General features: G+C 40.2%; 5 protein-coding genes and 1 non-coding gene across 8 annotated transcripts in view; 1 reads left to right on the forward strand and 5 right to left on the reverse strand.

The window, feature by feature from the left end:
* Positions 1-6,784, forward strand: part of loxl2a (lysyl oxidase-like 2a) — a 25,518-nt gene extending 18,734 nt beyond the window's left edge. The window contains exons 8-14 of the mRNA XM_026168488.2: positions 77-244; positions 1,910-2,075; positions 2,344-2,584; positions 2,751-2,866; positions 3,022-3,158; positions 3,587-3,698; positions 5,648-6,784. Coding sequence (XP_026024273.1) covers positions 77-244; positions 1,910-2,075; positions 2,344-2,584; positions 2,751-2,866; positions 3,022-3,158; positions 3,587-3,698; positions 5,648-5,718 — 1,011 coding nt within the window. The 3' untranslated portion in view covers positions 5,719-6,784. The remainder of the gene's footprint in view (positions 1-76; positions 245-1,909; positions 2,076-2,343; positions 2,585-2,750; positions 2,867-3,021; positions 3,159-3,586; positions 3,699-5,647) is intronic.
* r3hcc1 (R3H domain and coiled-coil containing 1) lies at positions 4,148-11,965 on the reverse strand. The gene is made up of 9 exons (XM_026167149.2): positions 11,826-11,965; positions 11,394-11,567; positions 9,270-9,407; positions 8,609-9,185; positions 8,286-8,461; positions 7,282-7,352; positions 7,094-7,189; positions 6,872-7,003; positions 4,148-5,121 (listed from the first exon to the last, which is right to left on the reverse strand). Exons 4-8 carry the CDS (start codon positions 9,029-9,031, stop codon positions 6,894-6,896), a joined length of 876 nt encoding a protein of 291 aa, XP_026022934.2. The 5' UTR covers positions 9,032-9,185; positions 9,270-9,407; positions 11,394-11,567; positions 11,826-11,965; the 3' UTR covers positions 4,148-5,121; positions 6,872-6,893.
* A 171-nt stretch (positions 11,966-12,136) lies between these two features.
* Positions 12,137-15,436, reverse strand: golga7 (golgin A7). Its single transcript, XM_075410375.2, has 6 exons — positions 15,295-15,436; positions 14,723-14,845; positions 14,486-14,638; positions 13,712-13,813; positions 13,088-13,149; positions 12,137-12,907 (listed from the first exon to the last, which is right to left on the reverse strand). Exons 1-5 carry the CDS (start codon positions 15,301-15,303, stop codon positions 13,102-13,104), a joined length of 435 nt encoding a protein of 144 aa, XP_075266490.2. The 5' UTR covers positions 15,304-15,436; the 3' UTR covers positions 12,137-12,907; positions 13,088-13,101.
* A 670-nt stretch (positions 15,437-16,106) lies between these two features.
* Positions 16,107-18,523, reverse strand: rplp0 (ribosomal protein, large, P0). Its single transcript, XM_026168489.2, has 8 exons — positions 18,403-18,523; positions 17,998-18,105; positions 17,728-17,903; positions 17,386-17,473; positions 16,979-17,125; positions 16,668-16,853; positions 16,450-16,590; positions 16,107-16,325 (listed from the first exon to the last, which is right to left on the reverse strand). The coding sequence occupies exons 2-8, from the start codon at positions 18,049-18,051 to the stop codon at positions 16,167-16,169; spliced, it is 951 nt and encodes a 316-aa protein (XP_026024274.1). The 5' UTR covers positions 18,052-18,105; positions 18,403-18,523; the 3' UTR covers positions 16,107-16,166.
* Positions 17,206-17,335, reverse strand: LOC113023113 (small nucleolar RNA SNORA63). The gene has a single exon (XR_003272507.1). It is a non-coding gene; the product is annotated as a small nucleolar RNA SNORA63 (small nucleolar RNA).
* A 4,369-nt stretch (positions 18,524-22,892) lies between the features above and the next one.
* LOC113022750 (paxillin-like) overlaps positions 22,893-25,715 on the reverse strand; it is a 37,524-nt gene continuing 34,701 nt past the window's right edge. For all 3 annotated transcript variants that reach the window (XM_026168493.2, XM_080301389.1, XM_080301390.1), the window contains 3 exons: positions 24,778-24,859; positions 24,527-24,675; positions 22,893-24,432 (listed from right to left, as the gene is read on the reverse strand). In XM_026168493.2, the coding sequence (XP_026024278.1) occupies positions 24,166-24,432; positions 24,527-24,675; positions 24,778-24,859 (498 nt within the window). In that variant the 3' untranslated portion in view covers positions 22,893-24,165. The remainder of the gene's footprint in view (positions 24,433-24,526; positions 24,676-24,777; positions 24,860-25,715) is intronic.

The following is a 25,715-nucleotide window of genomic DNA, read 5'->3' on the forward strand; positions in this document are numbered from 1 at the left end:
TCTACCATATAGAACAAAAAACTGTGTGTGTGTAACAGTTCAGGAGATGCCTAAATGTATATATCCCTTCCCTCAGCTTCGGTTAAGTGGCGGCCGTAACCCATATGAGGGCCGTGTGGAGGTCCTGGGGGAGAGAAATGGCTCTTTGGTGTGGGGCACGGTGTGCAGTGACAGCTGGGGGACTATGGAGGCCATGGTAGTGTGCAGACAGCTGGGCTTGGGCTTTGCCAGCAATGCTTTTCAGGTAAGGTTTTCCTTTAAGCCCTCTTACATCCAATCGTTTTTAAAATGAGCTTATCTTTGCAGCACAGACTTTCAGCATGCTCAAAGTCAGTGAATACCATTAACTCTCACTTTAATAAGCTTGAGCTTTATTGATCCCTGAGGGCAAAAGAAAGACATCACTTCCTTACAAACATCAAATGCACACAGTGAGCACAGGAGGGCAGGGAAGCGGTGAGAAGGAGCTTGATTTATTTTGTTTGAAGTTTAGTGGACGCTCCACCAGTAAAGCCCCTGGCATTACTTCCTAGCGTTACTCTTGTCCTGCTTACGTTTCCTTCCTGATTTTTAAAGAAGACCCCAAACTCCCTTTACAATATGATGTGAGAGATGTGTTAAGACCTCTCTTAGGTTTTTTTAATTTTTCTGTTTAAAAGCATTTTGCATTTGTGGTTTAAAATCTTCTGGAAAGTATATGTGTGAATCATGGGGAGGTGCATTTATAGCAGCAGGGGGGCTATCTGACTAAAGTGTGCCTATCTATGCCAAGTCATCTAGTCCAGTCCAGGCATTATAATAACATGTCCCCTTTATTACCGAAAGCTGTAAGTTATCATTACGTAAGGGTTATCGTGTTAAGAGTAATAGATGACTAACTCTTTGCTATCACAGAGCAGGACCTCTGGCCCTCTAGAGCCTCTTTCCTGTCTGACTTTTAACTGCTTCTCCAGGCAAACCCCACCACCAGATGGAAAGAATGACACTGAGCTTACAGCTATACAGCTTTATGTCTGTCCTTCTCCTCAGCCCACCAGCAAATACTCCCACATCCATATCCCTCAGCTTAATTTACTTCTCATGACTCCTCCACTTCCTGGGTAGATGATGGAAAGTATGAGTTTTCCTAACAGAAGGTTTTCCCTGTGGTCTGCAAAATGTTGTAATAAGGCTGAGTCAGGCGTGAGAGGATAAGAGAGCATCTCTCCCTGTGTGGGTACTAGATACTTTGATTAGACTACATTTGGCTTGTGGGACACCTGGTATGGCAAGTCTGAAAATTAAATACAGGAGGACAAATAAGATTATGTTGTTTCCACACCACTGTACAATACCTTGTGCAATACTTTTTGTAAATAGTCAACAGTGCAATAGACTCAATACTTGAAATGTGCAATTCACTTGTATTTTTATTTTTTATTCCTATTTATTCTATTTATCCCCTTTGTATATTTTATTTATATTTGTCTCTGTATTTATATATGTGTGTGTGTGTGTGTGTGTGTGTGTGTGTGTGTGTGTGTGTGTGTATATATATATAACAGTTCTGTAACTGTAACTTTGGTCGTTGCTGTGCTTTTTTTGGAAGTCGAATTTCCCAGAGGAACCCACCCGAGGGATTAATAAAGTTCTATCTTATCTTATCTTATCTTACTTTGAGGAGGCTGATCTGTTTGATTGCAGCTAACAGAAAGAAGTGAGCCTAGCTGTATATGCATAGCTTAGCAGCAGTAAGTTTTGTATAGATTAAACAAACATACAGGACTGTAGTAGATATGTTGCTGGAGAGTTTTGTTATAGCCAAGCTCTGTTTTTGAACTTTTTAACAGTAACACAGGGGTATCAAGCTTTGCATCAGTCTTGATGCTGTGTAGTGTATAATGTGTTTCCTATGCTTCTCTTATAACAGGAAACATGGTACTGGCAAGGAGACTCATCAGCTGATGCTGTGGTGATGAGCGGGGTGAGGTGTTCAGGAACTGAGCTGACTCTGGAGCAGTGCCTGCATCACGGGAAACATGTTGTCTGTCCCAAAGGAGGTGGACGCTTTGCTGCTGGGGTCTCTTGTACAATGAGTAAGAAATTGCAGAAAACCATAACATATATATTTAGAACCTTACATGGGTTAGAAGCTATGTTTCTAAAGTATTTATTGTGGAAATTGAAAAATAGTTTGAGGACATTGGTATAATACATGCTGACTGAGGGTTGTGACTGGGTCACTTAAAAAGAATGAAACACTTGTAGTTTTGTAGCTGTTCAATATAAATGTAATAAAAGTTTCAGTGTAAGTTTCTGTGCACCCTCATGCTCTAAATCAGCACGATTCCTTGTTGCTCGCAGCGGCCCCTGACTTGGTCCTGAACGCTCAGGTTGTGGAGCAGACCACATATCTGGAGGACAGACCCATGTATGCTCTGCAGTGTGCCCATGAAGAGCGTTGTCTGTCCGGCAGTGCTGACAAAGCTGACCCTAGCTCCTACCGCCGCCTTCTTCGCTTCTCCTCCCAGATCCACAACAATGGCCAGTCAGACTTCAGACCGCGGGCATCACCTCAGTCGTGGGTCTGGCACGACTGTCACAGGTGACGCATCTGGAACAGATATGTGCAAACGGAAAACTTTTTGCTTTTTCCTGTAAAAATTCAGAGGAAGCCAAACTTATCTGACAGGAAAGCTACTAGATAAAAGTGTAAATGTTACAAACATTTATATTAGTGTGAAATGATTTTTTTTTTTTTTATAATCAAGGCATTACCACAGTATGGAAGTTTTCACCCACTATGACTTGATGAGTCTGAACGGCACTAAAGTGGCAGAGGGCCACAAGGCCAGCTTCTGTCTTGAAGACACCTATTGTGATGAGGGTAAATACAGACACTCCTTATATTAGCAAATTATACATTCAAATACAATAATATTAGTAATCTATTGTATGTTTTTTAATTAATGAAAGAAATGAGCTTACTGGGCTGCATAAGCGTGACCTCATCACAAAATTTGTAACCTTTTCCTAATCCAGGAATTCAAAAGAGGTACGAGTGTGCAAATTTCGGCGCACAGGGCATCACTGTTGGCTGCTGGGATACCTACAGGCATGACATTGACTGCCAGTGGATCGACATCACAGACGTGAAGCCCGGCGACTACATCTTGCAGGTAAAACGTCTGCTGTGGCTGTCTGGTTGTAGTCCACACAGCACATCTGCTGCTGGAAAGATGTCTCATCTCCAGCCAGCAGAGTCTGCTAGATCAAACAGGCACGAACAGTTTCCACAGCTCTGCATCTGCCTGTTTCTGGCTGTAAGCCCAAGGAGCCTCTGATTGCGGTTCTAAACCAAATGAGCAGGAGTTGGTTAAAGTCAAACTTTTATATTAGAACAAATTTAGCCCAGCATAGATTTATAGTATCTAAGATGAAGGATGAACTCTTTCAGTCTCTTTTGTGCATTATCAGTCATTCTATTATCATCTTATTCTATTGCTGGTCTTTACACTTGTGTTATTTGGTTCTCATAAAAACTAATTAAAGACTTGAAATGTGTCAAGAGAAATGCTTTAACAACCATTGTTTTTCCTTCTTCCAGGTTGTAATTAACCCAAACCATGAGGTCGCGGAATCAGATTACACTAACAACATAATGAAGTGCCGCTCCCGATACGATGGGCATCGGATGTGGACATATAACTGTCATACAGGTAAAAGGGATCTTTTTACCCTCTGCATTAAAGACGAAATATTCTTCAGTAAAAAAAAATAGTGGTGCTTGGGACTGTACTTTAGAAAGGTCTACATTTAAACAAACTCAGTTTAATACTGAGGTTTTCAGCCACAAAGAGTCTGCACCTGAATAGTCTGAGCGTTAAATGCTAACTCCCCTTCTCCTAACCTTATTTGACCATTTATAAAAATAACTGTTCTACTGTATCTGTGTGATGTTTAAGTGCCCAGTTCACAGCAGCATAGTCAGCAGTTTTAACTTTGGGATCGTGCAGGACAGGTCTACATAATAAAAACTTTTCTTATGTCATATAAAATATGACATTAAACTTGTAGTTTTCCTGTTTTCACAGAATTGTGCAGAATCGTCTTTAGCACCGAAACGACTCAATAGATTTAGATTTAATTGACTCACAGGCACAGAGGATGATTTCAGAGGAAGCCTCCTTTTTATGTAGAACCTTTACTAAATACAAACTTTTACAGTTTCTCAATGACATTTTGATATTTTACAAACAGGAGATGTTTGATGAGACATCAGTGACAAAAAATGGCATTAAAACAAGCCAACATAACATTAGAGGAACAGGTAACACTGAACGTTTCAAAGCTCCTTACCAAAGCTTCCTGTAATGTGAAGAACTTTATACTTTAAGTATTTGTGTGTTAATTACACAGGTAACAATCTATTATTATACAACTTTAAAAAAAAGTGTTTTTTAAAACAGAAACGGAAACTTAAAATCTTAGAATTAAAAAAAACAAATAGTGTTTTATCTTATTTATGAAATCTGTTTGTTAGCGGATCTGCATTACTCTTATACACAATGTACTTCTCTGACCAAATCCTGAGATACTTCAAATGAAGTTAAAAAGGAATGAATACTTCTGTAGAATTACACAACCAATTCATCACCTGCATCAGCAGGGTGAGAACAAGGGGGAAAAAAACACATTCATCCATCCATGGATCCTTCCAATTAATCTGAAACAAAAAAAAAAAAAAACCTGCCTGGAAATCAAACACCCTTGAAAGAAATTTCAGGTTCTGAGTCAGCATGCAATAAAATCAAAATAAGCCTCCCATCTGAAATCACTATGATAACTGCATTATTAGTCAGGCTAACAGTGAAAAAGAGGCACCACCGTAGTAATGTACAAAGGTCAGAGGTCAGCTTCAAATACAGCACAGCAGCTCCTGCTCAAAGATCATTCAGGATGGATGATGATGATGGCGGCATGGGCATTAAACTCTCAGGCCTCTTCTTAACTGTGCCTGCTGTGCTGATCAGTGAGGGTGAGCAGTCATCACTCAGCATGGTCACAGATTCAAACATGGCCACTTTTGAGTCTCTTCAGAGAAAGGAAAGGAAGTGAAAGGAGGGCAGACCTCTGCTGGACCTTTTTGTAGAAAACAAAAGGACAAAGTCTGTCTTTAGACAAAGGTTTTACTAATTTAGTGTAAAAAAAAAAATCACAAACTGGATTTTTTTTTATAGCCGTGCTATCACTTTATCATCACATTACATCACCGTTCATGAACAAATGGTGCACTTTTATCCATTTTAAAGCAATTGTTACTGTCTTTAATTAACATTCATCTGTTTACCCGGGAGCTTTATAAAGGGTTTAATAAGGATTTAATTGGTCAGAGGGCCCGGTGGCGCCAGTGTCCGGCAGCCTCGCCTCTGTCAGTGCTCCCCAGGGTGGCTGTGGCTACAATGTAGCTTGCCATCACCAGTGTGTGAATGTGTGTGTGAATGGGTGGATGACTGGATATGTAAAGCACTTTGGGGTCCTTAGGGACTAGTAAAGCGCTATATAAATACAGGCCATTTACCATTTACAGGCCAAGGAGATCTTTAACTAAAACATTTGGCTTTTGTTGCTAATCTCTTCACTGTCCTCTTCCTGTCTGACTTAACAGGTGGCACACTGAGTTCAGAAACGGAGGAAACATTTCCTGGATTGCTTACCAACCAGCTTTCTCACAGGTAGACCTGAGAAGGACAGGTCAACATTGGTGTGGATGGGGGGGTGCAGACTAATATTTGACAACCACTAGAGGGGGGCCTGGGCAGATGTGCTTCCTTGGAGCAGTGCTGGATTGTTGTGAGCTCTGGGCTCATCTGGTACAATAAACAATGACTCAATGGGAAAATGAAATGCTTGCTTACTAAACCATTAACTGCATTCAGATGTTCAAAAAGTGTTAGTACAGTGTAGATTTGATCTGATGTTTATTTACCAGGAGAGATGCCATGAGGATTGTAGCCAGGTAACTCGTTAAATAACCCATGCCAACGAGGGCCGCCTGCGTAAAAGTTTCCAGTGTTTGGGAGAACATTTTAAACCAAAGAAAAATCACGACATGAGAGACCACGACTCTTGGACTGAGCTCTGTTTGAACGGGTGAAAATAGTGTTGTGCTTAATCTGGTGCTACAGCCTGTACTGTTGCCTCGCAGCTGAACCGAGAGACATTTGCCTCAACAGTAAATAGTTAAAGGAATTACTGACTCAAAACTGTGAGCAGTTTTAATAATAATACATTACATGACTATGATTATCTCTGCAGAGCAATGTGCTACAATCTGTGGATACAGCATGTCTGATAAGTAACTCCTGCTCTCAGAGGGATTCATTATAACAAACTGAAAACAGGATTCATTTTAAAATTTCTATTAGAGCCTCCGTGCACTTAATGTACCAACATCTTGCAAAGAGCCTTTCACATACTTGACACATACATTTCTGAAAATATTTTTAATTTATTCACACCACACACACATTTTCATCTTCTTGTTCTGCACATCCTCTCCCTTTCTTTATCGGTGTCTGAGTTGTGTTAAATTATTACCATCAGGGAATTTGATTACATTGTGGAAGTGCTGTAACAACCACACATGTATGTGAAAATGCCTCTTCGTGGTTTTGTACATTTTGTTTTTCTAAATGTGGCAATTCAAGGATACTTGTTGGTTGCTGTCTGTTTTTATTTTGTATGCATGGATGAATGTGGGAAAGCATTATGTTTTCAATAAAATGAAATGCTTGACAAGTAACAAGTGCTTCTGTGTCATAAAAATATTTCCAACATGTGAGCTGCGGGAACCTAAAACCTAACCTGTCGCTGTTATTAGCGCGCTCACCTGTAGTGGATGTTGGCACTCCTCAATATCGCTGCACTCTGCCTCGCCCCTGAATGCCCAAGGCTCTGGTTACCATCCGCCTAGCAACAGCACAGTCTGTCCTCGGACGTTCCTTCACTGGCTGGATGAACTCTGGAAGGAGGCACATAAACAACCATATTGTTAAAAAAAAACCAAAAACGCCATATTATACATTATATATCGCTGCTATGGATCTCCCACCTGCTCGTCTGATGGCCTTGCCTTGAGCTTTTTTACTCCCATCAGCCAGTGCTCGCGCCTTTAGCAGTGGGTGGCAGATAGAGAGAGCATGGAGTGCTGTAAGAAGACACATTTCTTTTTTTTATTCACATCATAAGCTTTAAACCTCAAACCCAACATCTCATTCATCGTGCAGTTAAAGCGCTCACCTGCTGACTCGCTGGAAAAAATCCCTAAAGCGTGTGTGTTGTCCACCCACTTGATCTTCATTCCACCATCACTGAGGCAGACAGAGAGCACTTTAAGCAATTTTGTGGCCACATCAGTCGGTTGAGGGTGAGATATTTTCTGGATTTACATCAGACGGTTTCAACGAAAACTGAGATAGCTAAAGTAATATATACCTGTGTAATTGTACCATATTATGGTTCAGTTTTTAGTGACATTTTTAGAATATATACATTCATGTACGTTTCATATTAAAGGTGACAGTTGAAAGCATTGACAGATTTGTTGTGTACAATGAATTATATATGGTTATATATGGTTTCACAGCAGAACACTCTAGACAAAGGGTGTCAAACATAAGGTCTGGGGGCCAGGATCAGCCAATCTGGCCTAGCAATCTTGGACAGCTTTGGAAAATGGGAAGAAGGATGTAAATTTTAGACATTTAACTGTGTTTTCACATGTTTTATAGCTTTTCCCACTGATAAAGACCTCATGCATGACCATTCATACTACACCAAAGTAAATAACTAATAGACAAACCATTGAATAACAGAAATTTCCAGTTTTTTTTCACTATCAACTGTGGAAATTTATGGGTTTTGTAGCAGGTTCAAAGGGTTTTTGTTTTGTTTTTTTTAAAAAGAGGACATTCTGTAACAAAAATGATCATTTTCATTTCATTTGAATTAAAAGGCCGTCTGCACACCTAACAGAACTTTTTCTGTAACATTCATACGTATTTATTTCTTACACTTTTTGCCCAAAGCAGCATTTCTTTATCATGCAGAAAAACTGAGATGTGTTGTTGAAATTATATTTCTTTCTTTTTTTTAATATTAAAATATCTGAGGGATTAAATGTGTCATTAAACTCCTTTACACTATCACAAAGAGAACTTTCACTCGTACGTGGGCCACATTGTAAAATAAAATATGACTGGAAACAAAGGGACAGAGCAGTGAACAGGTGTGTCATCTCTCACCTGTACTCTGAGAAAGCATCAAGAAGGTCGTCGGTCTTGAACATAACCGGGAAGTCATAGATCTCAATCACGTGGCGAAAGTCGTCTGAGTCGATGGAAACATTCTCATACATAGAGTAGTCATTGTGGATGTGCTCAATGGCAACAGAGACTCCTTCTTTTAGATGTGCCTTGATCTAAAATAAGAAACACATATATGTAATGTTACCATTATATTTAAGTTTCTGAAATGCACAGATTAATCCAAAAGGCAGCAAGTACAGCAACACTAAAAGACTGTATGCATACATCCACACCATGAAATTAAGTCTGTGAGAACTGACCTCTGCAGTTACACCATCTTTGTCTGTGCTTGCGTCTTCTGTCTGGAGACTGCGTGACACACTTGCAGTCTCGTCCTTCTCCTTCTCATCCTCCTCCACAGTCAGTTCAGCAAACTGGGACTGAGTCTGTTCCAAGACTGAAGCTTCATCTTCATCCAGCCTGAGCACCAACTTTTCTTCTTCATGAGGACACATTGCTGAACTGTCTGCAGACAGTTTAGGGACTCTGTCTGCTACACTGGGGAATGATTCCTGTTTAGATAGTGAGTGCTTTGTGTTTTCTATAGATTCAGGACAAGTACAAGAGTCAGACAAACTGTTGACAGAGCTTCTATCAACACAAGCTGAACTCAATGACTCAGAGCCAGCTGTGGAGCCTTGTGAGTTTCGTAACGACAGCCTCTCTCGAGCGGCTCGTGGCATGTAGAGGGGCTTGTCGGGCCTCTTAGGTGCTCGGCTTCGTGGTGGGATTGAAGGTTTAGGCTTGATATTGCGTTCCCTCTCTTCCCTAATACTTAGGGGCTCTTCACACAAGCTGCTGTTGCTTTCCAAGTCGCTGTCTTCCTCTACCTCACTCCTACAGAAACATTTTTTCTTAAAGTTAATAAACGTCTTTTTCAAAAATGCATAAGACATACAGACCAAAGTTTGGCCAACAAACCTGAGCTCACAAGGGCAGACCACCACCCTACGGCACCAGCTCTCCCCTACTGAGAAGGTGGTGAGCTCTGGCAGGTCTTCTATGATTTTGTGAATCAGGTATCGCAGTCTGCTGGGTAAGGGAGGAAACAGCAGCACACTGGACAGGGACACACAAGGCAGCAGACATTATTTGATCAAGTAAACACAGCAGCATTTTTATTCACATAGTTCTTGGAGCGATTAGGCTTAAAGATCACAGTACACATTAAAGATGTGTTATAAACAAACACACAAAACATAAATTTCAAACACAATCACAGAAAACTCCAAAGTAAACTGTTAACATAAAAATCTGAAAGAACTTTGCAATTCAATATTTGGTTAAACAGTTTTTATTAGACCCATTAACAGGCTCATTATAGTTTGGGGACTTAGAATAATGCTTTCATGATGACTAGACATTTTTCTCATAGCTGCAGTGCCTTTTTTTTAATATTGCCTCTATGAACCAAAGTTCAACCCCATAATAATGGCTAAAACTGATTTTATGCTGAGCTCCCATACTATTCTGGCATTTCAGGAGCACTAAAATTGAGTTTTGGAAATTCTATGGACTCAGATTGTTTGGAAACACCAGGATTGGGGGGCTAGCATGGCGACAGGACAGGAAAAATGCCCACTGCATGTTCTCTCTGTGTTTGTATAGGTGTATTTAAGCTTTCACCCAGAGCCTAACGGTATACATGCTGTGTTAATGAATGGTTCTAAATTGGCCTTAAGTTTGAATAGTTGTCTGTCTCTATGCACGACCAATGTATTAGACTGGCAATACATCAACAGTGCACCTCGCCCAGTGGAAGGTGGATAAAGCTCCAGTTCACCCCATGACCCTAAATTGAAACACTACTTGACAGTTTGGACATGCAGACGCTGACATCTTTTGGAAAGAATCAGTTCTCCAGAAAATAGTGTCACCATTCCAGGAAGATCCCTCGGATTTCTGTGCACAGACACTAAGAGGGTCTCAAGTTTTTCTAATGACTTTGGGTTTCCCCGATGAACAACGGTACTGAATACAGATTCCCATATGTAACTTTATTCCTTGACTTTTATTGATATAATTAATTATTGTTTTATAACTACAATTATATTTCTGTATAAGCGTCAATATCTGATTGTAAAGCAGAGCACCTATTAGTACTTGACCTTATTTCAAATAACCAAATAGACTAAGCTACGTTTTAATTTTGTTTTAATATTTATCATTTATTCTCAGATTGGCAGACAACACTGAGGCTGCAGCTGAAAAAATAAAAACTGAATTTTAAGCTTGAATTATTAAACTACATGATTTTAATGCATCAGATTCTTCCATGTTTTAATGACAGAGTTCTGTTCTGAGGTCTGTTAACTTAGATTCAGCATTTTTGCTCACTTATTTTCTTGGCCTCAAATAGGCCAAACTTATTAATACAGTAACTTTTTCCCAGTCTCACTGACCAAAGCGCTACATGTTTAATAGTTTAATCTTGATTTGGAAAATCAGCCCTTTTGTGGCCAGTACAGTTATCAGTAAATGTGCACACACAGGGTAAACTCTGCGTTAACTCAGCAGGCTGCTAACCATCTTCGTGTGATCACATCCTGACTGCCAGTGCTAGGGTAAGTGATTCTGAACTCACTTTGTGTTTGTGTCTAGGCTCAAGTGCATGAGTGAAAATGGTTACAGTAATGTAGCTCAGTAAAGAAAGAGAATTTAAAAATGTATTAAAAAATTGAGGTTCAAGCAAATCGAGACAACTGGCTTCCGTGGTAGAAAATCTGAATATGATACCCAGTATTCTACATTGTTTTTTTTTTTAAATTTCTGATCTGATATTTTGATTTCCCGTGCCTGTGTTTATTATCTCCTTAATGAAACAAAAGGCACAGTGATAATCAGGCATGACTGTCTGTTTCTATCCTATTCGTTTTCTTTAGAATGTAGGAAACCGGAGTTTCAACACATGTGCCATTTGTTTACACAGTGTTAACCTGTGTATGTTTACTAAACACGTTCACTAATAAATCACTATAACCGAGAAGGAAGTGATCACTTCATGTGATGAAACTGCTCGGGTTGCTCCATCTTTCTTAACTTTACCTGTTGTGGCTGTTTTTCTGTTGGTACGTTTCCAGCTCATCCAGGACATGATGCAAGAAGTTGTTTTCTTGTTTTGGAAGATACACTCCATCGAAACAGGGGAACGCCAGGGTGGACGGAGAAAGAAAGTCGGGTCCTGCTGACAACAGGGTGAAGTGAACTTCCTCGCTCGTCCTAATTAAAAATCAAAATGAAAAGTGACAGTGATCACCACTGCTAGCCAGCAACATAACTTGAACAAGGCAATATTAAGCGTTTGCTAATGCCAAACAAACACGTAAAACTAGCTGCATCTTCGGTGTTTACATGTGCAATTAAAAGTTAAACCAAAGCTAGCTTTCTTTGCTTAACATTAATTCATGAGTGGTGCTAATGTTAACCGCCTTTCTAGCTATGGTTAATAACTGTGAATATTAAATCGAATACTCTTACAGCTGAGGCTGAAGCGTACAGTATTGATTTGTTGTAGTTTCAGCACGATGGAGAGCTCGAACAAGGGAAAGCGCCTACAAATAAAAGTCGCAGGGTAGCTAGTATCCTTTGGCTTCCGGAAACAAACGTTGACTTGGGTCAGACCAACGCAGTGGGACTTCCGCTCTGACTACTTCAAAATAAAAGTTTTCATATTTATCGTGAGTGAAATGTGTCAAACACAAAATATCACATCTCATTCTCTTTTAAAAGAAAAAAACTAAATGTGTAATAAATGCGTACTCTGAAATTAATCAACAGCAGCCCAACAGTTTTCAGGAAATTATTATTTATTTAGATAAACCATAATAATTGTAAGAAAAGTAGACCAGTTGTCCGAACACCATATACAGCAATCACGGACTGTTTGGTGATTGTGAACAAGGGGATGTTGTTTGCAACATTGCAGGAAGTTTGACAAACATGTAGGGCTGATGAGCACGATTCAGGAAGATTTTAGTGAAGGAGAAGGACATGTTACTATTGAAGTGATCTTATTAAAAAGGTAAACATGCTCCATCTTGGAAGTCACCCAACTTCAGCTCACAAATCCCAATATGCAAGTGTGAAAAAGACATGATCTGCTCCAGCACAAGAAAAAAGGTGACATACATACACGGATAGAACATCTGCATCATCAATGCCAACAACAGTAATGTGGCTAAACACATTGTGTGGAGAACTACCCCAAACCATACCAACAACTCCATCCCAACCTGTTTCTACAGCAGTAATGTTTTTTGAGGGTTTTTTTTTTTACTTTGTCTTTTATAAAACACACAAGTCAAATCACACAAAACTACCATAATCAAAAATGGCATTTAACACAATGGCACAATTCATAGAGACTGGTCTTTATCAACTAAGGTCATGATGAGTATAAAAAGACATGAAGACATTTATAAACATATAAGGTTAGGCAGAAAGTAGAGCACTTATAAATAACAGGGGGGAAAAAAGAGGATCAGATCAAAATTCTATACAACATTTAGGTGAAGCGGGACTCTGATTATGTGCTGTCAGAAAGATAAGGAGTCTTCAACCTACAGAGTAGAGCAATAGAGAGAGAGGGAGAGAGAGAACCCTGTTACAACTGAAAGTAAATCACATTTCTAGTGTTGTCTTGGCTTATTTTATATTATGCAGTTGAATTATAAAGATTTCCTTAACAATAGAAATGAACAACACAGTGGAGCAAAGTCAAATCTTTATCAAAGCTGCACCTGAATGGATTCTTTTATCTTCCAGAGCCAATACTTCTGTCTTCAAAGATGGTAATTTCAACCTTGAAGAGAACAAGTTAAGGCCAATACAAAGTGCTATGTGATCAACAAAAATAATCTGTGTTTAGGAGGGGGGAAAAAAATGCATAAAATATACTCCGATTTCTTTTTGCAATGTTTCTGAAACAACTGCCACAAATATCAGTACTTTTATTAAAATCTACAGGTTGTAGACACTGATTTTACTTTTACTTATATTTATTTTTCCAACATTTCTCAATTCATTCAATATACAACACAATTTAACCAGATTCACTGCCACATGACTCCAGCTTACAATTCTCACGTGATTCTTAAAAAAGGGTAGAGTAACTGAAGATAATCCACCTTTGTCTATAGAACAAAAGCATACTTAACTACTGTAGAGATATAAAATGAAATCAATAAAGTCAATAAACATTTATATTTGACTTAATGTGTAACTGAGGTGCTCACAAAGTGACAGAAATACGCTGTTTGAGTATATAGGTATAAATAGACCAAGGGTTGGTGGTTTGTGGGGCATGATGACTGTTGTTATAACAGAACTTAGCTCTAGTAAGCATGCAGCTGAATTAAGGATACAACTCGGAGGCCTCTCTCTATGGGGTCAGTCAGCAGCAAGCCTCTGGGAGCATAGATCTTCTCATTCTGGTCCTTAATGTATCTGGCAATCTTCTTTAACACCTGAGCACAGAAAGAGGGCGATGTAAGAGTCATTCCATCTTTTTTTTTTTCTTTTTTTTTAACAGTCACTCTGTAAGTGTGCACGTTGCCCTAGAGAAGTCATTTAATTCAGGTTAAGTTTAAAATACACTAAGAGGCAGTTATCAGGGTTAGGTTTGGGTTAGAGGCATTTAAGGTCAGGGTCTTTAATCGGACTACCCAGTGCGTGTAGACACAACAACCAGTCGCGTGAGACAAGCTATTAATGCCCTCTTATTTGTGTTGCTAAATTTATTTTCATGCACAAGAAAAATTACATCTGTACTTGTGAAGTTGTTAAACCTCTTAGTACATTTTAAACACAACCTATATTATAAAACTACTCCAAGACAGTTGGCCTTTGGAGGGGGGAGGGGGGAATGAAAACTTGGGTTCATTATTTTAATAGATAATATTCTGAGATATTCATGCCTCAAAAATTGAAATGTGGACAGAACGTTTTTCAAATAGTTCTATTTGATATATGAAGGTAAAATCTCACAGAAATCACTATATACATGTATATACATTGTCATGCCTTGAAACATACAATTTTGAGCCAAATATGCTATGGTTCAGCAGAAGTTCCACAATGATTTGAGGTACAGTGACCCATAACATAAGACTCTGATGTGAACCCTTTTTTTGTTTTACCTTTTCATAATGTGTTTCCATGCAGAGGAAGATGGTGTAGGCCGTTAGGCAAGCCAGACAGCCCTCCAGGTAGGACTTCCCCCCGAGTTTTTCTGCTTCTGCATACAGGTTGTTTAGCGTCTGAATGGTCTCCTCAAACTGCTGCTTATCGATCTGAAACCACAGGAGCAGTTTTAAAAACATAAACTTAAAGCAGTGAGGAAACAACCATGGCATGGAGGTTAACTCTGTACATACCCTTGACTCAAGCTCTGAGGGGAACTTGGTCTGGAACTTGCATATGGTGCCTGAGCTGTAGTCTCTTTGGATGAACACCTTGGAGGACACAGCTGGTTGCTGGAGGTCCTGTAAGCTGTGGGTCTACACAAAGAATTTACTCTTATGCATATTAATTTAATGAGCAGAATGGTTGGAAAAGCAAGCATCTGTTGTAAGCTAACAACACCTAAACTCTGTTTATCCGAACAGTACTAATATCCAACGTTAACCAGACACACACTACATTACATAACCTAAAAGCAAACAGTCATCGTAACAGCTGGCTTTTTTATGACCCTATGATGAAAATAACTATTTATAATGTTGGAAATTGTCAAAAACTACACTTCAAACCAACACCCGCTTCGGTTATGGGCTAATGTTAGCTTAAAAAATATTAGCTTGCGCTGACGACCAATACCGTCGCTAGAAAATATGGCAATCTAAGCTTTAATCATTACCCAAAGCAACAAACCTCACCAAACGTGTAAATCCGATTAAAGATTAATCTAACGCAGTATTTTCAGATCAAATAAGTCAAAAACACTTACCTCAGCCATAGCAGAGGTTCGCCCCACTAGCTGAATGCGCGTCTATTTCTTTCCAGCCACGCCAAAGCAATGCAACTTCCGGCCCAAAGCTTTCAAAATAAAATGAGATGAGTATTTACTGGAAAAATGTTGTGACGACAGTAATTTTTAAGTTTATTTCTTTGACAATTGCATTACCCTCTGGAGTCCGGATTTTTTTTTTTTTTTTATTAAATTGTAGAGGGTGGTGTAGATTTCATTTCAAGAATTTCTGAACTGGCAAGAGTAAATCATTCCAAAGACATTGCAGATGACATGCTGTCAAACGGATGTACAAGGCAGTAATTTAGTTTTAACCTCGAAATGCAAGTGAACGCACAACATTTACACTTAGTATTATGGGTTTCAAACTAATAAATGCGTTGGAGTTGCTATTTTCTCAATGTAACAATTCTAATGTAAACATGAAACGACACATCTCAAACATTTTATTCCGAAATACGACACGCCCAAACAGGAAATGTTGTCAGATGAGCTTCCGGCAGAAAGTCGACGTTGCCGGAGGCCTCCAGACATTTGGAACCGGTTGTATGACCCGTTAGGAATTAGTGCTCAATTTCTGCAGTGCGCCAATTCTGGATGTATGAGCTTTTACAGTTCAACTTGTCACGATGACTACACGTCTACAGTCCATTTGCTTTTGAAATGTTCTTATGAAAGGACTCACTCCCCTTGTTATATCTTTCCATTTCAACTACAAAGTGTCATTTTCAACCACAAAGACTACTACAATCTCCTTTTAGTTGTACTAATAAAGAGACAACACCAGCACATGGATCTTGCATTATTTATTGAATCATGTTCTTATTAGATGTGGTTCTGTTCGCTGTATTTTATTCGTCGAACAAACCGAAGCCCATCTCGCCATCTGATTCCTCAGACTCTTCCTTGGCCTCCTCCTTAGCAGCAGCAGCTGGAGCTGCGGCAGTCTCAGCAGCTGCTGCAGGTGCTGCGACAGCAAATGCAGATGGGTCAGCCAGGAAGGCTTTGACCTGTGAGGGTGAAGGATGTCATTAGTTCTCTGTTAATGCAAAACTTCACTTTCAAGTCCAAGTCAAGTATCGTGTGTTAACACTGAGAATGGCAAGAGCTGTATGAAAAATGTAAAAACCATACTTTGTCTGCCAGGGGGAAGGAGTAGTCCGTCTCCACAGCAACAGCCAGGACTCTCTTGTAGCCATTGATGACGGAGTGGGGGACAGAAGCCAAAGTGGGGTAGCCAATCTCCAGACACACACTAGCAATATTCCTCACACCCTAAGAGGCCAAAATAACTTTTGAGAAACTGAAAATTCAGATACAACTCATGCCAAATTATTTCAGCCAATTCTCACCTCCAGGAACCTGGTATGTAGAGAAGCCTCTGTGATGTCGAGCACCTCTGGGCTGTAAACACTGCCATTGTCATAAACCTGCTGGATGATGAGTCCATAGGAGAACGGAGAGATGTTCAGCATGTTTAGCAGTGTGGCCTCGCTGGCACCAACCTTGTCTCCAGTCTTGATCAGACCGACATCGCTCTGGCGGACAAAGACATACAGAGTGATTAGCGGAAGCAGAGATTTTCAAATCTTACCCTTTTTAAAGTACACATTAGCATTGTGAGTAATACCTGTGTGTAAAACAGTATAATTATCGAACTCACCAAGATTTCAATGGTTCCCCTGGAGATTTTGGTGGTGATACCCAGAGCCTGGAAGAAAGAGGTCTTCTCAGGACCAAGACCAGTGTTCTGGGCCGGCACTGTCACATCACAAGGGGCGATGGCTCCAGCACGGGCAGCTGCAGGTACCTGGGATACAAGAGAGGGTAACCCTTAATAGACCACTCTGTTAGAACCAAATCTTTAAGATCTTAACTACTCAGGTTATGGTGTCTGAAACCTTACGTTCCTGGCAGCCAAAAGATGCAGGCAGACAGGTATAGCGAGGAAACAATTTACTGTTTGCAGGGGGAACGACAATGCAGTACTGCAAAAGCTGCATTGTAACTTATCCTGCACTTTGACATGATCTAAATTATCTATAAGCTTTTTTATTAAAGGGCTCTAACCTTGTTGGCCAGCAGCAGGTCTCTGATCTCAGTCAGATCTTCCTTCGTGAAGACAAAGCCCACATTACCCTTAATGTGGGGCAGGAGCCTGTGAAATCCCAGCATAAACTTAAATTACACAAGCAGATTATCATTTCTACCAACATGAGCAGTTATCAGATGTCTGAGACCTTGCGTCCCTGGCTGTCCGAGGGGTGTAGACAGACAGGGATAGCTGGAAACAGGTTAATTTTAGCAGGGGGAACGACAATACAGCACGACACAAGCTGCACCGTAACTAACCTGCTACACAGAAACTGATAATTCAATGCATCATAAAACAAAGGTTGCCAGTAAACTCACTTCTCCAGTGCAGGATTGTTCTCCAGATGGCCACGGATGGCTTTGCGCATCATGGTGTTTTTACCCATCAGCACCACAGCCTTCCCACGCAGGGACAGACGGATGGTCTGCATCTGCTTGGAGCCCACATTGTCTGCTCCCACGATGAAGCATTTTGGATAGTCATCCAAAAGTTGCTGTAAATACACCACTGTGCGTCACATAAATTTCATTATGGTGTCCATGCTATAGAAACAAAGACCTAGTGCATTTATGTTAAAAGGTACTCACGATGATTTTCAAAAAATAGTTGGACTTCCACGTGGCCCTGTCTTCCCTGGGCATCTCTGCAGTGCTTCCAAGGATCGCTACACAGCTGGTTTAAAGACAAGGATGGATCTGTAAATAAAGGACGAAAAACAAGGATATTAACGGTACTTTGGAAATTGGTCAATACTTTACACTCCGGACATGTGGCCGATAGTTAAGGTTAGCCGGCTACCCTTAGCTACCCTAGCGCTCTATTAACAGGCCTCGCTTGGCTAAATGACACCTATTGAATGTTTAAAATATACAAAATATATCCCGTTAAGTGGTTTAAATGTTTATCGCACGAATACAAAACTAATATTTGGCCTAATCCTATAAAGACCGAGCATTTCGGTTTATTAACAAGCGAGGGGGAAAAAACCGTACCTCGCAGTAGGGTCGCGTGAAAGAAAGAGGAAGAGGACAGGCGCGGGAGGGATATGTATTAAAAAAGATAACCAATCACAACTCAGCTATGGGCGTTACCTTCATAACTATTGGGTGAATTCTGTGTCAATCACTTTAAAGTCACTATTAGTACTTCCGTGGCAGTTTTCGTGCAGAAAGCGTGGTTTGTGGCACTCTACTTGAAGGAGTTCTGGGACTGCATTAGTGTGACGGTGTTATCGAGCCCGCTTAGACATCTGCCCGCAGAGCAAAGTGATGGCACAGAACCCTTCGAAGCTGCCTCCTGAGGTCTGGAATAACGTCTTTGGGTATCTGTCAGCGACAGAAAAGTTAAACGTCCGGGCAACCTGCAAGTATTTTAAGACAATTGTCGATCACCGATCTCTGTGGAAAAACTGGACAGTGGTTTTGGATTTTAAAAACGGCTCATACAACAGGAAGTTCTGGGACACTCTTCGTCATAGAAAAGTTTCCAGCGCAGTGATGAAGAGCACCAAAGTGAAACACTGGAAACAGCTCGCTCTGTTCCTTCCTATCCTCACCACGGTGGTAATGGACCAAAGCTCCCAGGAGTGTTTCAGCTGCTTGAAGGACTTCCCAAATATGAGACGTCTGGTTTTAAGAAGCAGTTGCTCTGATCTTTTGTTAGACATTTCCAGATTCCCATTGTTTCTTCCCGAGAAGCTGACTTACTTAAGCATGTGTGGCGTTATGTTCCCTACCACATCAGTGAGTAAATTCATTTCTGTGCTGTCCCAGTTTAAAAACCTCGACTCTCTTATCTGTCATCAGGTGGGCATCGTTGGAGAAACTATGTGGATGTTGCACTCCACACTCGCGTGCCTGCCTAAACTGAAGCATCTCTCCTTGTCAGGTGTGCATATATTGTGTACCTATCGTCACAGTGATCCTAAGCCAAGTCCAGGTCCCTCAGGGGACGCTGGTTCACTGGCTTTGGCCAGTTTGGAGCTCATCGACTGCATGGATCCTTCATTGCCGGCGCACGGGTTGCAGTTCCTGCCTGGCCTGAAACATCTGTCTGTCTTCTTCAAGCACTCACATCACGACATTCCAGAAATGTGGTCACTGTCTCCTTGTCGCCTCAAAACATGGTTGCATGACCTACCTCAGCTCTCAACCTTGATCATCGTTAAGGGCCCCCCGGTTAATAAGTACATCACCTCCATTCCAGCCACCGTGACCAGTCTCACACTGTGTGTTGCAGGAATCACTTCAAAGGACATGGCTGCCATAGCGGTGCAGCTGCCAAATCTCCTCCACCTCCATATAGACACCTGGCCCTCACATCTGGGAACTCGCACCGCTGAAATCCCACGGCTGTTTCCAAAGCTCAAAAGTCTTAAAATCCGCCATGAACGTGTGCCGGAGCAAGATTTCTTGCAGCTTCGTCACCTGCAACATCTTAGATACTTGGAGATTCTGGACAGCACTCCACAGCTGTCTGTGCTCACTGGCAAGCTTCAAGCTCTCACCGAGTTCAGACTTCAGATCAGAATCTTTCCTTACCGGAGAGATGCACTGTCATGTCCTTGTGTTTGTCACGTTTATTAACCTGGTGATCTGGTAACCTTTTATTTGAGTGGGAACACAGAGACTTGCTCATAATCGATGTTTACTGAACTTTTTGAGGTAGTTTTATTTCACCTCAGGAATCCAAAATGCCTTGCCATATTTTGGATTATTTAACTTATTCAGGGAATCAACCTCTTATAAAGGTTTGAATAAATTAAAATGTTTTTAAAGATTTTTCTCTTTTAATTATTATTTCAGCAGACATACACCTGTTTTAAGGTTGTAAGCTGACAGGGTAGAACCAGCATAAATGTTTCCTACCAACTCTAATGATCCCTTTGATAATGTGAAATAAAAATTGTTAGACGTACACAGTGTGTGCTTGTACAATGTTGACTACAATTTCTTCTGCATCACTCTATTTACAGTCCAACTTTAATACAGTCCTGAGTTTTCTGAACAATGTACATCCATTCCATCCATTCGCTTCCGCTACAATGTACATCACTATGCAAAATTTTAAACCCACCCTCATCTTTTTTAAAAGTTACAAGGAAAATGACAATTCATTGAAACATGAAAATTCAGTTTACAAGGGTTTGTACTTTTAAGTTTTTTTTAAAAAAACAACATAATGGGACACTATCCAAGCATGCTTTTATTGCATTAACACTGTTTTGGATCACTGTTATACTGAAAATTAAAGTTGTTGCTAATCAGACACTTTCCAGATGGTACTGCATGGATCAAAACCTAGCTGTACTTTTCTGCATTCATAATTCATCAGCTTTGAAAAGAGTCCCAACACCAAATGCAGCCCCAAATCATGATGGAGCCTCCACCATGTTTTACAGAAGGCTGTAGACCATAGGTGTCAAACTCTGGCCCATGGGCCAAATTTGGCCCGCAGCTTAATTACATTTGGCCCGTGGAGCCATACCAAATTACTATTAGAGCTGGCCTACTGGTATTACACTGCTAATATATATATTGTTTAGTATTAAGCTTTGCTTGTTCCATATTCAGTTTTTCAGCAAAACTTGTTTGAGTCCATAAGCAAAGATTCATTCTTATATCTGGAGGAAGTATTTTTTTAAATAAATATTAATGTTAGCCCGCGACTTTGTTCCAGTTTTGAATTTTGGCCCACTGTGTATTTGAGTTTGACACCCCTGCTATAGACACTCACTGTTGTACTTCTTTCCTTACCTCTGTTCATACTGATTATTTGAACCAAAAATGTAAAATTTGGATTTATCACTCCATCAGATCAATACTGATTTACTTGCCATTTCCCTTCTTTAAGAATGGCTTCTTGACAGTCACCCTTCCACTGATACAATTTCTGATGAGACCAACAAGACAGTTCCTAAAGATACATTAGTTTATCTATTGAGCCAGGAGCATGAATGATTCATAGCTCGGTGTTAAGTGGCTTAGCAAACAATAGAAAAAAGAAATAATTCCTCTGAAAATGGTCAAAGGCAAGGAGTAGACTGAGAATGAGTGGAAGGAAAAAGCCAATGGCCAAAGTCAAACTGAAAGACCTTCAGAAATCTTGGAGAACTACTACTTTAGACAAGACTTAAAAAAAAACAAACAAAGAAAAACACCAGTCTGACTCCTTGAGAGCAAAATATAAAATTGAGAGTGACTCAATACTTTTGCACAGTACTGTGCACACAATGTAAAAATGAAAAAACAAGGCCAGAAATAAATATTTAATATTTTATTTGCAGAAGAATCAGGACCCACATAGGCTTACGCCCCACCCACAAAGAGAAAAGATCACATGAAGGTCTCCATTTAAAAAGCAAAGTCGATTTAACCGCATTAACAGTAAAAAGCTTAAATTTCTCTCATGAATTCATTGAAAGAAGCAAAAACTATAAGGCAATACCTGTAAGAAGACAAATATACACGAGCAGAATTCATTTTCTTTTTATGAGGCATTCTCATTTTAACTGAAGACTCAACCCCGTAATGGAACGTCGACATTGCCCCTGCTACATCCAGTACTCTCAATCTGCTACAGGTGAACACCACAGTGTCTGCTGAATGACTCGGTACAGGAGGCTTCACCTCGGTTTGTCTGTTACAGTGTATAGTTTGGGGTTAAGATGCACCACAGCAGATGAAGCCCTCCCAGAGTTCAGCCCAAAAGGAGTCGAATCACAGGAAAAGGCTGAGAACTCCACAGTGTATAAGACCTTATTGCATTGACACATTTGGCACAAGAGATATTTTCTCAAAGTAAAAACAATCTGGATATGGATACCGTGTATTAATAGTTTTAAATTTATAGAGATTAATGTCAAAAAGAAAAAAAACCCACAATCTTTATGTGGCAAAAAAAAGATACAATTCAAAACAAAAAAGCTGCTAAAAGTCATTAAGTGAATTTTGCTAAAGGCTTGGCCCTGGCTTGGTTTCATGTTGTGACTTCTGTCCAGCTAACGCTCACATCAAACTTCCATCTGTGAGCTTTGCAGCAATATCACTCCGACAGCAGGATAACAATTCATATAAAAAAAAATACTGAAGAAAATACTGACACACTGGAATCCAAGCTGGTATACGTGCGTGTGTGTGAAGGAATGAGACCAGGGTAAACTACTGTCAGGCTACATGTCAACAGAGCCAGCTCTTTGCATATCAGGCCGAGCCTCTGCAGCTCAAAAATATATAAATTTCCATCAAAACTGTGACAAAACACAGTTGTGTCACAGACTCGAGCGTTTCACACGTATACAAATTTAGATTCTGATTGTAACAGCAACTGGCAGCTGGTGCTGATCAAACTCCACATATAGTCAGCATGCATTGAAATAAAAAGGACAAACATCTTAAATCTTTACCCCGGCCTTATTAATGCGATTTAAAACAGTGATAAATGTACGTTAGTAGCAACAGCAAAATGTGTAAATGAGACATTGTTTATTTTGAATAAAATTTGCTTTCATTTATTGTGAAATCAGCTTTGTTTTGGCATTTTTTTCCTCATAAATTAAAAAAATATATAAAAATTCTCACAATGTCAGCCAAACTATTTATACCGTCCTCACTGACCCATGTTTATTTTTGTAGTCATTCGATTTCATCTGAAAGTTGTTTACGTAAAGAACACATACACACCGAGGTTGCACCAGTTCCAAAAACAGATCCAATATGATTATATTCTAATGTATATAATTAGAATATAATATATAAGTGAAATCAAATGAAATGTTTAATTTCACTTTTATTGGGAAATAATCACGCTAGAAATGTGAGCAGAAATGTGAGTAACCTATGTTTAAACTGTGAAAACACCTGGGTTCATTTCCATAGAAAAACTGTAGAAAAAACAAGAACTCATGTCAGGAGGACCAACTTAGAAAATGCACCTGAAGACGGTCTCATCAAGAGCTGCTGTTGGCGTGTGCTGAGACTGGACGAGTATTTTAAACAAGTAAAGGAGAAATGGTTCAGTGTGTGTCTCAGTGTACATATGCGCTCCATATACATATTTATGTACATATGGGGAGTTTTCATAGTTATTTTAAATGGCACCTCAATAGTTTCCAAATCTAGAAAAATACTTTTTTTTTTTTAAACACTCGTTAGTCAAGCACTGTGTATTCAACTCTCCACATACATTTAAACTGCGCAACTCAACTCTCCGTGGTCCATGCAATCAAGCAACTGTTACATATCTGCATTAAACTAGCCAACATAGATTCGTTGCCACATGATGCAGGATGTTGTCCTGCAGCGGGGGCAGAAAATCATTTGCAAATCAGGGCTCTTATCTTGATTCTCATATGCTTACTTATGTACACACACACACACACACACACACACACACACACACACACACACACACACACACACACACACAGAAGGGGAAATTTAAAAAAAACCCCAAAAAAACAATTTCCCTTATCCTGTCAAGCACAGGAGTAAAATAAAAATCTCTTTGGGCTCTGTTAAAAATCTCTTTAGTAAAAGTGTAAAAGGCCAAACCCTAAGAGGTTGGGCAACCCGGAAAGTCCCTCCAGTATCAGGAGTTAAGAGTCAGGAAACATTTCTCACCTTAACGCCTCCTGTCTGAAAAACCACTGACTCATAGATGCACATAGACATACAAGTGCACATACATCCACATGTGCATTTAGACATTAAACGTGTAGACGCATGTACACACACATTGGCACACAGGCACAGAGTCTAACTGAAGAGCTTAACAAAGCAGGCGTGGCAGTAGGGCTTGTCATTTTGCTCTTTGAAGGTGCCCTTATTAAGCTGCTTGAGGCAGAAGGCGCACACAAAGTGCTCGGGGTGGAACTTCTTGCCCATGGCTGTGATGCAGCGGCCGGTGATGGGCTTCTGGCAGCCAGAGCACAGCGAGCCACGGCGCTCGTGGTAGTGAGCCTCGCAGTATGGCTGGCCGTCGTGGTCAAAGAAGCTGCCATTTATAAATGGCGTGAAGCACTCCTGGAAGACACAGCAGATGTTTTTAATGACAAAAGTGCTCTGTGGAGAGGCTTCTCTTGATTCTAACACACTGCAGATACACCCGGTGACTCACCCTGCAGACAAAGCATTCAGGGTGCCAGAGCGAGTTAAGAGCAGAAATGTAGTTCTCAAGGATGGCACGGGCACATCCACCACATTTAGGGGCAAACATGTCAAAGTAATCCTTTCTGCAGTACGCCTTTCCATCCTTCTCATGGAAACCTAGAAGAGAAGCAAAGAATCACCGATTCACACTGCACTCTTCTTTTCATAATAATAATGAAAGCATTCTAGTTCAACACGTGCCAAAGACTGTGCTGGTACCTTCTGGACCAAAAAAGGCTCCACACTGAGCACAGAAGAAGTGGTCTGGATGCCAAGTCTTGTCCAAAGCAGTCACTACTTTCTGTCAACAAAAAGAAAAATAAATGGTTAGGCATTCACAATCTCGTTAAGGAAGGGGTGTCAAACATAAGGCCCAAGGGCCAGAATCAGCCCAGCGAAGACATGTATGCGGCCCACTGTGCGGCTTTAGAAAATGTGAAGGAGTGCATAGATTTTATCCTTTACCTGTATTTTCATAGGTTTTACAGATCATCCTGTTGATAAAGATTGCTCATATCCATTGACAGTCATACTCCAAAGTAATTATTAAACAGACAAAAAAATTAAATGATAGGAAAGTTGCTGTCTAAGGTAAATTAGCAAAAACTTTATAAACTTTATATTTTATAATTACAGGACAGTCTGCAAAATTAACTAACTTTTTCTATAATTTGCACATTTTTCATTGGTTTCACTGGTCTGACCCATTTAAGGTCAAAGTGGGCTATATGTGGTCTACAATGTAAAATGAGTTTGACATCCCTGCTTTAAGCCAATACAAACACACAAAGAACCAGCCGATTCTCATGGAAGTTCACATAAAGCATAACGCAAATGGACATCAGTGACTGAGGTGCAACAGGACCGGCACGTTCACAGAGAGACGAGGAGGAATATGGCGTCATTTAGCTCATGCTTCTCAGGCCTTCAAGCACTTTCCAACAGCTTCAGGTGGAGGGACACCCACAGTGTTCACGTAACAAAATCTAAACATGTTCACAACTGCATAGTTTCAGCTGAGCGACAGCTACTTGCTGTAAATCACAAACTTCTAGAAAGTGATTCTCTACTTTGCCACCAGGAGGTGCAATGAGGTAATCTAAAGAAATGCAATTTATCATCCCTACAAGCAGATGCAAAGATAATTAAGGATATTA

This window comes from Astatotilapia calliptera, chromosome 5 (genome assembly GCF_964374335.1).
Source record: "Astatotilapia calliptera chromosome 5, fAstCal68.1, whole genome shotgun sequence".
NCBI classification, from domain to species: domain Eukaryota; kingdom Metazoa; phylum Chordata; class Actinopteri; order Cichliformes; family Cichlidae; genus Astatotilapia; species Astatotilapia calliptera.

Excerpts from the sequence above, each read along its gene's own strand:
- golga7 (XM_075410375.2), bottom strand. Across the intron at positions 14,639-14,722 it reads CCTCAGAGCTTGAGTCAAGG|ATCGATAAGCAGCAGTTTGA; the intron begins GTATGTACAGAG and ends CTGTGGTTTCAG. Across the intron at positions 13,814-14,485 it reads TGGAAACACATTATGAAAAG|GTGTTAAAGAAGATTGCCAG; the intron begins GTAAAACAAAAA and ends TTCTGTGCTCAG.
- rplp0 (XM_026168489.2), bottom strand. The coding sequence starts at position 18,051 with ATGCCCAGGGAAGACAGGGCCACGTGGAAGTCCAACTATTTTTTGAAA. Across the intron at positions 17,126-17,385 it reads ACCTGCTGCTGGCCAACAAG|GTACCTGCAGCTGCCCGTGC; the intron begins GTTAGAGCCCTT and ends CTTGTATCCCAG. Across the intron at positions 16,591-16,667 it reads TACATACCAGGTTCCTGGAG|GGTGTGAGGAATATTGCTAG; the intron begins GTGAGAATTGGC and ends TTGGCCTCTTAG.
- r3hcc1 (XM_026167149.2), bottom strand. The coding sequence starts at position 9,031 with ATGCCACGAGCCGCTCGAGAGAGGCTGTCGTTACGAAACTCACAAGGC. Across the intron at positions 8,462-8,608 it reads AAGATGGTGTAACTGCAGAG|ATCAAGGCACATCTAAAAGA; the intron begins GTCAGTTCTCAC and ends TTCTTATTTTAG. Across the intron at positions 7,353-8,285 it reads GATGCTTTCTCAGAGTACAG|TGATGGTGGAATGAAGATCA; the intron begins GTGAGAGATGAC and ends TGTCTGCCTCAG.